The sequence below is a fragment of the Argiope bruennichi genome, chromosome 10, assembly GCF_947563725.1.
Source record: "Argiope bruennichi chromosome 10, qqArgBrue1.1, whole genome shotgun sequence".
Taxonomy (NCBI): Eukaryota; Metazoa; Arthropoda; class Arachnida; order Araneae; family Araneidae; genus Argiope; species Argiope bruennichi.
The window spans coordinates 117590056-117605079 of NC_079160.1; the positions used below are offsets into that span (position 1 = coordinate 117590056).

The 15024-nt window shown below is 26.0% G+C and overlaps 1 protein-coding gene across 1 annotated transcript; it reads right to left on the reverse strand.

Moving 5' to 3' along the window:
• Positions 1 to 365: 365 nt before the first annotated feature.
• On the reverse strand, positions 366 to 13329 carry LOC129988297 (U24-ctenitoxin-Pn1a-like). The gene is made up of 5 exons (XM_056096489.1): positions 13234 to 13329; positions 8573 to 8642; positions 7446 to 7482; positions 3306 to 3542; positions 366 to 1815 (listed from the first exon to the last, which is right to left on the reverse strand). The coding sequence occupies exons 2-5, from the start codon at positions 8585 to 8587 to the stop codon at positions 1661 to 1663; spliced, it is 444 nt and encodes a 147-aa protein (XP_055952464.1). The 5' UTR covers positions 8588 to 8642; positions 13234 to 13329; the 3' UTR covers positions 366 to 1660.
• Positions 13330 to 15024: the final 1695 nt, after the last annotated feature.

Below are 15024 nucleotides of genomic sequence, written 5' to 3' on the forward strand. Positions count from 1 at the left end.
GAAGATTTTTCATATAATACGTGAAAAACCTGTCTTTTCCAAAAATAAATGGTATGTATTAGCTTCAAAGTAGCAACACATATATATCATAAGTAGTAACATTTTATTTATGCGCTTATTTTGTCTGTGGTAATTGAAACATGGAAACATCTTAACATGTTGGGAGCTGATGACACCATTTGACTCACGTCCGAGCTTACCATTTCAAATTTTAATTAGAAGACATCTTTTTTATTATAATTAAAGGATAGTAATGAAATTTTCACTAGTTTGGATAAGTGGAAATCTAAGGAATCAATCAGGGCAAGATGCGTGTTGAATATTTTTAGTGATGTTACTGATCAAATTGAGATATTACTTAGAAGATATAGAGCCAAAGTTTATTTGTATATATGCATAGTTATGGAACACAAACACTGAAGCAAGTAATGTGGGTATTAAACATAGGAAATCGAAAAAATAAGTAGAAATGACGAAAGGAGATACCAAAAAAGCACATGTAGGCCTCGCATTTGATGCAAAAATTTTCTAGCTCATGGAATCTGAAAGAACATTCAAATTATAACCTTTAATGACTCTATAGCACTTGGAAATTCCCCCTGAATTTCGGTTATCGCATCCCTCGGAACACTAGCCCTTTAAAATTGTTTCATCCCTTAGAACTAATCTATTTTGTCTCTATTGATTGATTTGATTGAGTGGGGTTTAGTGGCGCAAAAACCATTCTTGATTATGCTGCACCAAATGTATGGTACGAATTAAAATTTTGTTATGACTCGAACTGTTATATACAAATTAAAACTCTTATATAAAATCTTATCATTTTTTATGACTTATCAACTTTTATGGTATACGTTAAAAAGCAGTAAGTAAACTTTAAAACTGAACTACTTTTAATTATATCAAATGGTAAAATCCTGTCATTTTTTTAAAAAAATAAAAAGATGCGAATGTTTAACTTTGTGATGAATGTCTTTTAAAATGGTACAAGAAAACTGAAAATAAACGACACGTTGCGAAATAGATTGCGGGCAATCAATTAGAATGTGCTGAACAGACAACGGGCATTGACATTCTCTACATTGAGGGGCGGATTCTCCCATCAATAAATAAATGCCTGTGCGTGAGTCGAGTGTGACCTATTCTCAGTCGAGTGAGAGTTGTATCATACTTTCTAACACATAAGCTGGGCCAACAATTAATTATACGTTTAATTGAATGAAGAGTATTTGTATTTTTGAGATCTCATTCACTTTGCCATTTTGAGTGGAGATAGATTTTTACATATTTTTTATATTAATGGCAGGATAGAGTATATTGCCTTTTCTCAAAACTATTTTGCTTCTAATCATCTTTAAAATAATTTTTCATTCTTGTCTTATTGCATAATCCAAAATTTCGTGGATAACTTTGCTAAAGCTGAAAAATAAAATGAAAATTTATGCCATATTATCTTTTTAAAAAGGGTAAGAAAGACCCCATTTTGTAGTTGTTTTGACAAAATACCCATTATTAAAGATTCTTTTTAAATTAGTAATCTAAGAGTCTAGACTGTCTTGTATAAATGAAAAAGTATAAATCCCATTTATTCATAAAAAAAAAAATCGCAAATCTTGTATTATTATCCTCATCATCACTAGCGCAGATTCTCGATGTTCGATTAAGGGCATTTTAGGTTCCTGTCGGCGGTTGGCTGAACAGTCGTCTGGCCAGTGGTGGGGTCAACGCAACGGCATTTATTGTCTCTGGTGCAGCACTGCTTCTTCTCGAACTTTCCAGTCCTGTGGCATTCGGGGATTTCGCATGGGGATTTGTCTGAAAAAGACGAGATTCGTTGGATTAAATTTTTTTTTGATAAGTTGCAAAGAACTATTATCGATAACAGATAGCACTTTAAATATAACTGTTATATTAAATTAAATCAAATCAATTGTCCTTTTAATTTTCATAATTTAATTTATTAGTATTTTTGTGGGTATCAAAATATATCTTCAGCATGGAAATAGATATTATTATTGAATATTTTTTGACAATGAAACAATTTGACAAAATAGGTTCCATTCACTGAAATTGAGTCTCTTATTTACCGATATATTTTATATAGCAAGTAGCTGTTTTTTTATTGTTACTAGGCTTTCTGGAATTTTTAATGTATAAATAGGCATACAATAAAGAATATATATAATTAAAATTTGCGAAGAAAGTCAGTGTTAACTTTGACATCAAATTGCTTTCTATCGCATTAGGAATAAAAATAATGAAATCTGATTTGTAATATTTAGATTAAATGAATAATAATGGAATTAGAATTTGATGACTATATATATGTATGTAAATAATGCTTTGCTGCAGGGGAAATATCATTCATTTTTTTTCCTTGAAAATTTGAGCATCAAGAGCAGTTTTACCTAATAAGGATTAAAAACAAACCATAATAGGAAGATTATGCAAACTTTTTGGCTCTGCTATTGAAAGAACTTTAACTACTAAATTTATTGAAAGAATTTATTTAACTCTTTCTAAGGCCATGGGAAGTATACTGACCACCGAATTCATCAATCTTTACCTAAATTTATACAGGTTGTCATAGTTCTGACAATTTTTTTAATAAAACAAAAGCAGATGCTTCAATTTCTAATCTCACACAAAATGGTGTCTTGATTTGTTATTTAGTTCTTAAGTATCAAATGAATAGCTAAGCAATTCTTCTTTTAGCTCACTAGACAAATTTAATAAATGAGATTAAATTTATCTCATAAACTAAATGAATAACTTCTCTTAAGCTATTCTTAATCCTAAAAATATTGTAAATATGGGCTTTTAATGGCCATGCTATTAGCGATAAAAATTACAGTATTAAATTGCGATAAAGAGAAATATGAATAGGAGAATATTACAGATAGCTTGCAGGATTTTCAAGTTTTTTACATCATAACTTATAACAATCTCCAATGAAAATTTTTGTGCAGCCTTCATTCACTATTTATAATGAATTGGGGTACAAGCGTAACATTTAGCATCCTGTAATCTTTATTACATAAATGTATTATAGACTGAATGATTCTATTTAAGCGTCATTTAAGCATTTTATGAGGCACTCATTATGAGACGAATAAAGGCTTCAGGATGACAAAGGCCAGAACTCATTATTTTTCAAATGTGACAAATTCAAATGTGGCTTTCAAATAGACACTCATATGACTTATTGCCAGGATTAATTCAAATAAATATCTTAAGATATTTTTCCACCAAGATAGAATGTCATTCTAAAGACGATATGGATAATTGCTGTAAATTGCACTTACTGGCTTTTATTGCTAAGTCCTTAGCCAAGTGGCACTCGCAAGAAGTGGTACTCCTGGAAGGTCTTGTGATTGGATCCTCTTTGTTATAGCAGGCGCACCATTTTGGGGTCTCAACAGTGCACTGCAGGGGTAGATAGTTTCCCTGGGCATCGCACTGGATGTCCCAGTGCATTAGGGCTCGCTGGCCTGCAGAGTTGCGTTTGTGAGTCTGGCAGGTGGTTTCTGACCTAATGTCTCCTGCAAAGCAAACAAAATGAATTACCTAAACTTTTCTTTATAAGTTGGAATAAATGCTATACCGCTTGTTATTTCCTATAATTTCCTCTCTAACATTCTAATAATATCCTATGCCCAATAATAATCTGCATAATCCTAATAACCTCCTAATAATCTCCTGTGGCTAATAATAATCTTAACAGCCACCTAATAATTTCCTATGTCGAATAATAATCTTAATAACCTCCTAATTATCTCCTCTGTCTAACCTCTATCTAATAATAATCTTAATAACCTCCTAATTATCTCCTCTGTCTAACCTCTATCTAATAATAATCTTAATAACCTCCTAACAATTACCAATGTCTAATAATAACTTTACAAATCTCTTAATAATTTCCTGTGTCTAATAATAATCTTAATAACCTTCTAATAATCTCGTATGTCGAATAATAATCTTAATAACCTCCTAATTATCTCCTCTGTCTAACCTCTATCTAATAATAATCTTAATAACCTTCTAATAATCTCGTATGTCGAATAATAATCTTAATAACCTCCTAATTATCTCCTCTGTCTAACCTCTATCTAATAATAATCTTAATAACCTTCTAATAATCTCGTATGTCGAATAATAATCTTAATAACCTCCTAATTATCTCCTCTGTCTAACCTCTATCTAATAATAATCTTAATAACCTTCTAATAATCTCGTATGTCGAATAATAATCTTAATAACCTCGTAATTATCTCCTCTGTCTAACCTCTATCTAATAATAATCTTAATAACCTTCTAATAATCTCGTATGTTGAATAATAATCTTAATAACCTCCTAATTATCTCCTCTGTCTAACCTCTATCTAATAATAATCTTAATAACCTTCTAATAATCTCGTATGTCGAATAATAATCTTAATAACCTCCTAATTATCTCCTCTGTCTAACCTCTATCTAATAATAATCTTAATAACCTTCTAATAATCTCGTATGTCGAATAATAATCTTAATAACCTCCTAATTATCTCCTCTGTCTAACCTCTATCTAATAATAATCTTAATAACCTTCTAATAATCTCGTATGTCGAATAATAATCTTAATAACCTCCTAATTATCTCCTCTGTCTAACCTCTATCTAATAATAATCTTAATAACCTTCTAATAATCTCGTATGTCGAATAATAATCTTAATAACCTCCTAATTATCTCCTCTGTCTAACCTCTATCTAATAATAATCTTAATAACCTTCTAATAATCTCGTATGTCGAATAATAATCTTAATAACCTCCTAATTATCTCCTCTGTCTAACCTCTATCTAATAATAATCTTAATAACTTCCTACAGTTACCAATGTCTAATAATAACTTTAATGATATCCTGTGTCTAATAATAATCTTAATAACCTTCTAATAATCTCCCAGCTAAGCTCTCTATAATCCTGGCCTCTGTAGAGATTCGTTCATTAGTAGGCAGTTTTTATTTCATGTTCTATTGCTTGACTTTATGTGTGATAGATAGATTTATTTGCCCACATCATCAAAGCAGGAAACAGATCTTACTTGTTCAAACTGAAAATGTTCAAAAAGTTCTTCAGTTTCGTCATCGAGAGCATCATTTGAAAAGGATGTTTTGAAATATCATCTTCTCATAATTTAGAGATTAAATTTACATAATTTATTTACGCCCTTTATTGATACCAAAGTTGAAAGAAATTTGACGAAACTCTTAGCTCCATTTTCAAATATGAGCTTCCAATTCTATAATATCTATGCATGATTGGCAATTAAATTCATTTGAGCATGTTTTATTATTACTGTTAAAAAATTTATCAAAATATGCATTTTGAGATTTGTTCTATTTTTCATAAATTTGCGATTTATCTTATAGATGTTGGCAACGTACTTAAGAAAAAAATTATTATTTGTGGTACACTTTATATGTAAATATATAGTATCGTAACATTGAAAGTTTTGTTTTCTTGTAGTTTTATCTTCTCATCCCTAATATATCTGAGCACTTAAATCAAAGCAAATTCTTAAAACAGATTTGAAACAAATATTTATCCTTTAATAAGAAGAAATCAGATGTGTCGATTTAGAACAAAAAAGGTGGAACTTTATAAAATAATGAATTCTGTCAAACACTAAAAAGGGAAATAAATATGATTAAATAAAAAATAAAATTAATAAATTTATAAAAAAATGATCGAGATATTCAAAATATTATAGAAATGACATAAAAGGAAATTAATCGAATTTAAGTATCATAAAATTTGATTCCGAAAGCGTTGAAACCGGTATTTTCGCGAACTTGCAATGACAAATACAAAATAAAAATAGTGTTAACCCTACAATACACGACTTTTTATTTCTTAAAAAAAATGTATGCTTTTTGAATAACTGCTTATAATTCAAGAAAATTATTTAAAAAATTTTAAAGATTTTTTTTTGTGAAATTAAAAAGAAGAATGTTCCAAATGATTGCATTATATATTAAACAATATCCTAGTAACACGAATCGCAACATAACAATTTTGCAATAAAAATAAAAGTCCCTTTTTAACAATATAATTTCTACGAAGCAAAAGAAAAGTATTTTGATTGTATTTTTAACGTTAGAACAATTCAGACAACAACTGTCCTAGTATTTTTCAAATTCTAATTATTATAATTTATCGGTCTTTTCTACAAATTTTTATCAAAAAGCATTTAAAAAAGATTTCCAAACATTTTTTATTGCCCTTTGGTATATTAAAGTGAAACTTATAAATATAAATACAAATGTCTGTAGCCAAATGGCTACATGATGCACTGAAGTCGAAATGATGATATTATGAATCAGCAGACCTAAGATTATTAAACATTACTGTAGCCACCAGCATGAAAAAATGTAAATAAAATGTGAAGTTTGCGATGCCATTACGATGTCCACGAATGCTCAAATAAAAACCAATCATTCCAATTGGTTTGAGATATTATAATTTATAATAATGATTATTAGTTTCATTAAGAAAAAAAAAATGAATTGCCAAACAAAAAATAAAAAAAAATATATTGGTTTCAGATATTATAATTTATAATAATGATGGTTAGTTCCACTAAGAAAAAAAAATGAATTGCCAAATGAAAAATTAAAAAAAAAATACAAAAAAGGAAGAAAAAATAAACTCAGTTTTATCTAAACATTCGTTTATAAACATTTCTAAATTCCGCTGGGGATAAAACGCAAGCTTACATAATATAAACTAATTATTTTTCATGCGCACATTTCTTTTCGGCTCACATAAAATAAACAAATCCAAAGTGGAAGTTGGCTAGACGCCAAAACAACTTACGGGCATCAGTAGGCAATTTTTTTTTAAAGAGATCATACAGATTTAGATACTTAAAAGGAAAATATTTTAACTTATTTAGTAAAGCGTAGTAAGAAATCTAACTCTAAATTATCTTGATTTAATAATCCTTCCAGCAGCTAATTAGATTTAATTCAATTTTGATTATTAATTTACGCCCTTTTAAGTAATATTTAATCAAATGAACTAAAAAAATTTATAATAATGATCATTAACTCCTATTTAATAATTGTGTCCTCATAATTTAGTTTAAAATCGACTGAATATATATATTAAGAATGAAACAAGGAAAATGAGTTTAAGATTAGATTAAATATTCAATATAATTTAAGAAGTGATATATAGTCTCAGTATAGAGAGAATATGTGTAAAAACAATTGATATGATAAAAGTATTTTCAATATCAGTTACGAATGATTGGATGTACTATCAGAATAACCAAATGTGATTTTGAAAAATAAAATTAATATTAGAATTCCTTATTCAAGTATTGGTAGCAATTATTAAAATATTTTGCACATTACTTAAATTATTTTTGCATTGATTTGTTTAATTAAAGATTTGTACTTACTTGCCAGAGCACAACCGAACAGGATAGTGAAAATTGCCTGAAAGAAAGTTGGCATCATTATGATTCATTTCACAAATAACTTCGATATGATATTTCTTATTTGTTAAAAGATACAGAACATAAAGCAAATTGATATAACAAAATAGTTACGTAACAAATATATTGAGGAAGTCAGTTAAAAGTGTGTTATGCTTAACTGTAAAAATATGTTTTTCTTTTTTAAAATGTGCAATGGTTGAAATGACTATTGCTTACGGTTTAAGAGGGGAAAAAAAGATGCAAGAATGTAATATAATGGATTATATATGATAAAATGGATATATAATATATAATATAATGGATATATAATATAATATATAATATAATGGATATATAATATATAATATAATGGATTATATATAATAGATTATATAAGTGAATTAAATTATACGAAATTTACTCGAGAAAGACAAAAATTTGATTGTAAGAAATTATTTATCAGTTATTAATAATGGAAGGAACAGCCCTCTTTTCATTTGTTCCCTATACAAAGTAAGAATAGGTCAAACTTATCATTAAAAAGGAAAAAAATAAGGAAGGTGACTGTCTTAAAATGAAAAATTTATCTTTGCTCACGGCCTCCTGATGTAATACTAAAACTTAGTTGGTTCATTAGGAAAGTGTTCTAATTCACCTGACATTTTTAATACAAATTCCAAAGTTTACATTGTTATAAATATATTTTAAAGCTGACAAACGACAAAAAAATTGTCCTATGCAATCCACAACAATTCAAATTGATATATCTGAGAGAGTCAAATTGTCCCTTTTAAATTTATAATATTTTATTCTAAAATTATCGTATTAATTTCCTCATCATATTAATAATAATAGAAAGCATAAGGAATTTCTTTTAATTATAGATTAAGCACTGCTTATATAGAGATAAATGATTCATTAACTTTATTTATGCTAATTTATAAATTAAGTGAGCACATACTTACAAAAAAACTAGAAAAAGAAATTTTTATAATAATAATAAAAAAAAAATCTGAAAATTTTTTTAATAAACTTTTTACACATTATTTTTGTGACGTTTTATTTACATGATTATATGATATTTTAAGAAAAGTTAATTTATTACTTACAACGGTAGACAACATTCTTCTTCTGTTATTTCTCTTTTCTATGTATTTATAGTAAAATTCTTTATTAAACCTGCAAAATAAACATAATTAAAATAAGTCTCTTGAAATAATCAAAATGCAAATTTATTAATTATAAATGAACAGTTTTTTTAATGTTTGTTGAATGTTTATGTAAAATAATAAAATATGCATTCATATTTTTACTGAAGACTGATACCTAGAAGATTTGCATACTTTAACATAGTTATATTCTAAAGTTATATTCTTAACCACTTTTCGATTAAAAAAATTGTTTTATCTCATGCAAATTTGACGAGAGGAGATGTTTAGATTTATAAGTATTGTTGAAATAAAAACGCATTCTCTTTTAACTCTAAAACTTTAAGTTTTAAAAAACGTTCAGAGATCATTATAATTGTTGAATTATCGCTTATCATGTTTAAATTTTATAATGTATTAAATCTAACATATTAAATAAAAAAATATTAAATATAATGGAATCTCTCATTTCTTAATATTTATTTATGAAAAGATTATTAATGGAGACTTTAACTTCTTATCCATGACATTGTGATATGATAATTTTTTATGATTAACTCATGTCTATATTAATATATATTTTTTTTAATTTTACGCAAACATAAAAATGACCTTTATCGGTTATCATGTTTAAATTTCAGAATTGTCAGAATGATCTGTGAAATGTAACGATTACGTATGAAGAGTAAGTATTTCTAAAAAAAAAATCATAAAATGTGATTTGGTCAGATAAAATTAAATTTAAAGAGATTGTTTTAGTGACTAATGATATAAAATAAATATTTCAACGTCTCAATTTTTATTTTCTTTAATTAAAATTTTCCTATAATATTTTCTTTCTCTTTTTTTGGAAGTTTGTCAAAATTGATAACTAATAATTTGATTCACATCAATTAAGATAAAAAAAATCAAAGTTATTATACAATTATGTATGTAGAATTATGTTATTATGCAGCGTTTTTACAGGAAATCATTATTTTTAAGAAATAATAAGAAAATCTATGAATTATGCTTCCGAAACTCAATTAAAAATTTAACTTTATTTAAATAATCAGGTTGGAAACAGATTGTTTGTATTTTGAGAAAAATGTGAATGTTAAATATTTTATATTATTTTAGAATATTATAACATATCGAGACAAGATAGAATAAAATCGCGTTTAAACCAATGATTAAATTAGATTATGATATTAGTTCTATAAGTTAGGGGACGATAATTAGTACTTATAAGTTAAGTTTTGAAATTCTGAAAAAACTTAGTATCAGTAGGAAAAATGCAGATTTAGGTATTCATATTGAAACTCTCAAATTATATGTTGAAATAGAAATAATGAGATATAATAAAAAAAGGACAATTACGTTAATTACTAAATAGTAATGTGATGTCGTAGTAATGCATAAAAATAGAGGAAAATTTCAATATTCATTTTCGTAGAAAATTTTTAATGAAAGAATCATTAATAAATCAGAAAATAATTGATTTCATTAGAGTGAAAGGTTTTAAGGGCTATAGCAAAGTTATTCGATTTAAGAGTTGCAAGCGTCATTCTTAAAGATAAAAATATATTTAATGTAATGAAACCTCTCATTTCCAAATTAATATTTATTTATGGAAAAATAATTAATGGAGACTTGAACTTTTTATCCATAACATTATGATATGATAATATTTTATAATTAATTCACCTTTATACCATTTTACACACACATAGAAATGACAACATGTACACAATAATGCATTTAATATTATTGGAACACATATGTGCAAACATAGTATCTAAAATGTTGAAAAATGTTATTTTAAAATAGGCTCAAAAATATTTTGAAAAAATATTAAAATTAGAAAAAAATTTCCCGAAAGTAAAATTGGAATCAGTGAAAAACTAATTATTCTCGATTTGACCCTATAGTGCATGGCTTTTTTATTTTATTTTACAAATATATATATATACCTGTTTTGAATAGCTGCGTATAATTTAAGAAAATTATTTAAAGAATTTTGAAGTATTTTTAGTGTGAAATTAAAAAAGAAAGATTAAAATGTGCCAAGTGATTATATAATAAATGAAACAATACCAAGTGGCACAAATTATATTATAAGAATTCCATTTATAAAAATAAAAGTCCCTTTTTAGCAATATATTTTTTACGAAGTAAAAAAATTATGTTTATTTTATTTTTAATGATAGAACTATTCATATGGCATCCATCTTAGTATTTTTCCAAGTTTCCAGTTTAAATCTAATTCAAGTACCGCTATTATAATCTATCTGCCTTTCCAACAAATTTTTATCATAAAGCATTTATAAAAGAAATTCCAAATATTTATTGTTGCTCTTTGTAACAGTCATCTGAAGCTTATAAATTGAAATAACTTGTATCTAAATTATATAGTATGCACTGAAGGGTTAAAATGGAGAAATGTGGCTTTTTGAGCTGTAATGTTTTCTAAAGTTATTATGAAAATACCGTAGCGTTTTAAACTAAAAATCCAAATTGAACAGATTAAACATAAAAATACCTTTCTTAGTGAGTATTTAATATCCTAGAAATAATTGGCTGAAAAATTTGGTGGATTAAAACAAACTGAGCTGTAAATCGTTTTGCCTTATTTTAAATTATGGGTGCCGTATGCTGCAATTTACAAAGATTTGTCAGTTAATAAACACAATCATGTTAAAACCTGAACATTCATTGGATTGTTTGGAATGCAATAAGATTTATTTCTCTGTAAAAAATGTGACAGCAAAGTTGTTTGAAGATAGATCTCGTCATTTTGTGACTTAAAAGGATATCGAGTACTACACTTGAACCAGTAATTCATTCCCATATTTATCTTCCTCCCACACCAGGAGGTGAATATTTGAGCTAAATGAATTTTGTATTCACTAGGATAAGATCTTGAATCGGACTCTGTTCCAAGACAGAGGCTTTTGCTCTAAGTCAATGCTCTTCTAATAGATCAATCAGATAAATATTAATTAATTATTATATTGGCATGCTATAGGCAGCATTTTAGAGAGAGTCAATAATCATCATCATGTTAAAATGTGAGCACTCAAACTATCTAATTTTTAAGTATAAAAATATATTAATCGTTTGATTGTATTGTGTTAAAGGTGACAACAAATCATAAATCTTGCTGTAAATTCCATATTGGCGTATCTCCGACAAAAGTAGTTGATATATTAATAAAAATTGTAGTTCAGAAATTTTGCTTCTATTTTAACGTAGTATATATTTTAAACGGGCATCAGATGTTTAGAAAAAACTTTTATGACTGTTTATCCTATTACAGGAATATCTTGTAGACTAATCCTGCAATTTTCATTTCTAAATACTGTTAAATAAGTTAAAATATTTTTTGAGTATTCACTATTCTATCAGAAAAATCAGATTGCTTAGAAAAATTGTTTGTTTCTTCGAACTGCAGGGATGACAGATGTCAAATTATAGATGACGCTCACATGGACATGTTTCCAATAAAACAATAATATAGGCGTCAGTAAGCACAAAATTCAAATGAATGTGATTTTGCAACAAAAGCTTGCTTTAATTCTATTACTGATATCATTTGGAGAAGTGCCGTGAATTTGTGTTAAAACCAACATCTGATAGATTAAATGTAAGCATTCAAATCAATTACAGAAGATTTAGAAAACTCATAAATATATGTTATAAATGAGAACTAATATTTTAATTAGTTATTTTAAGAAAACAATTCCGCAAAGTTACAAAATCAGTTCAGAATGAGAAATTTAATCATTAATCATCAAAGTGATGCCAAAATTACAAAAAAAATGTCTATAAGTTCAGACTGAAACCTGAAGAAATTGAATACATTGATTAAATGAAAGGAATTGAAAATTTAGGGTCATTTTTATGCCTGTAATTATAAGGAATAATTGTAAGGATATTGTAATATTAATTGTAAGGACTTAATTGTAAGGATTATTTTGTTACACGTAAAGTGCGCTAAAACTTTAATACTTGCAAAACGCAATTCCGGTATAAAATTTTATTCAAAATATTGTTTCTGGGCCCGATTTACGAATAAAAGACTTTCTATTTTACAGGTAGCCATTTATAAAAATTAGTCCATTAAATAGAATGTTACTATAATTAACAGACATTGAATAAAATTATAAAAACAAATTTAAAAGAGCTCTAAAATTCGAAAATGTTTGACATTATTTATACATAACAAAGAAGATGTTACACATCATTATGGTTATTTTAGATTTTTACTCTAAAGTAATCATAACAAAAATTTATGCTGTTTGTGGTCTTTTAATCTTAATTAGTTTTATAAAAAACAACATTTATAAAACTAAATTTAAAAGAAATTTGAAAATTTTTGAAATTATTTATATTTGTTAAGAAGAGCGTATATTTATTACAGATTATTATGGATTTTTTTTTTGTTTCTAGATAAATTGCTTTTTCATTTTAAAATAAATAATGCTGAAATATATACACTTAAATGTTTATTATTAAGTTTTAAAAATGAGTTAAAAGAAAACATGATTTAAAAACATTTTGAAGTAACTAAAAAATTGGAGTGAACATATTATGTCAAATAGCGATAAAAAAAACTATATTATAAATAAGAAGCTACTTACGATGGTTATCCTTTGGAACCTACTAGACTCTGTTAAACTTCAGAAAGTTGCTAGTCTTTTTAAAGGCTGCTTATTTGGGTCCACGATGAAATAATAAGATAAAGTGATATCGGATCTCTACAAGTGCTTCATTCATCGCAAAACTCATTTTTAATTACGTGGAAGTGGAAAGTCAATAAGTTAAGCTTGCTTTGTTGAGAAAATAATTCTCAGAATCTACTATGGAATCTTAATTTTTAAAGAGATTTCTTTAAACAGAACTCAGTGTATCTCAAAATCTGATTTTTTAAATACATTTCTAAGAAATATGCATGTATGTTTTGTTGTCAGAATCGGTAATAGTTTCTGGAAATACGATTTTCTAATTATTATTTAGAAATAATCAAAGTTAATAGCGTATTTTTTACAGCTATCTATATCTTGATGAAAACTGGGAAAACAATTGCACTAAGAATTTATCAAGATATAGCATTATCTATTAAAAATATTTTTTAAAATCAGTTTTGGGATTTCCCTCCGAAATTTTTAGACCATTCCTAGAAATCAGCTTGACGACTTTGAAAATATTTTTTCTAATATGCAGAATATAATATTTCTATCTTTCTTTTTATACAAATGAGAGTTATTTTTCGAAATATTGTTACGTTATTCAATTAAACAAGTGTAATACCAAAATTTCTTTTAATATAAATCCAGATTATATAATATGTTTTCAGACAGGAAATAGTATCTTACTTGAAAATTCAATTAATATACATAGAAAATCATAAATTTTATACATATTTTGGCTTAAGGAGTTTTCCTGTTTTTTTAGCAAACAACATTTATCGTTTGCGAAAGTTCTATTTGTAATTTTACGTTACAATGTAGAAACTATTTATTTAAATTATTATTAAAAAGAAGAAAGTAGCTTTTTTACAATCAATTCATTTATGAAAATTTAGAGGTGTAAAATTTATACATATATTTGAATAATATATGTTATTACAATTTTATGCATTAACTGGAATAATTTTTATTTCAAATAAATCTATTTCAATAATTTTTTGCATGTTTTAGATCAATGTATGATTTAAAAATATAAATTTCAGTTTTCTTTACTTACTTTTTTATTGCTCTTTTAAGTTTGAAAATTGAAGAAAGAAACCATATGTTACTAAAAATTGTTATGTTCCTTTATCGTCATTACTATTGCAGACATTTTTAGATTTGAAAAAAAGTAACGAAAAAGTAGGAAATATATGAAATAAACATTACAAGCATTTGTATATGTTCAAATTCTGACGAATCTTCGAAAAACATGAGAAACTGTTGGTGCTGTCAATATTTTTATAGGTCATTGGTAGGAGTGTTGCAATCCAATGAATATATTATAAATGATTATGCTAAAATTATTTCATTTTTTTATTGAAAAAAAATACACTCTACACAAAATAAAGTTTTAATTACAAAATAAACATCAAATATACAAAAAGCTATCAATTGAGAATAATAAAAAATATTAAATACGTTTTAAAAATTAAATATGTTTATAATTTAATTTAAAAATATCTAAAAAACATATACTGTTAAGAATCTAACAGTTGTAAAATATCATATCATATTAAGAATCTAAAAGTTGTAAAGTTTGAACCTTATAAGCATTGAAAAAAGTATAATATATTTAAAACCCAAATATATTAAATTTAAAAATAATTAAAAACATATTAAAAATATATATAAAATCCATTTAAAAATATTATAAGATATATTAGGAATTTAGAAGTTGAATGCATTAAATTCTAAATCCCT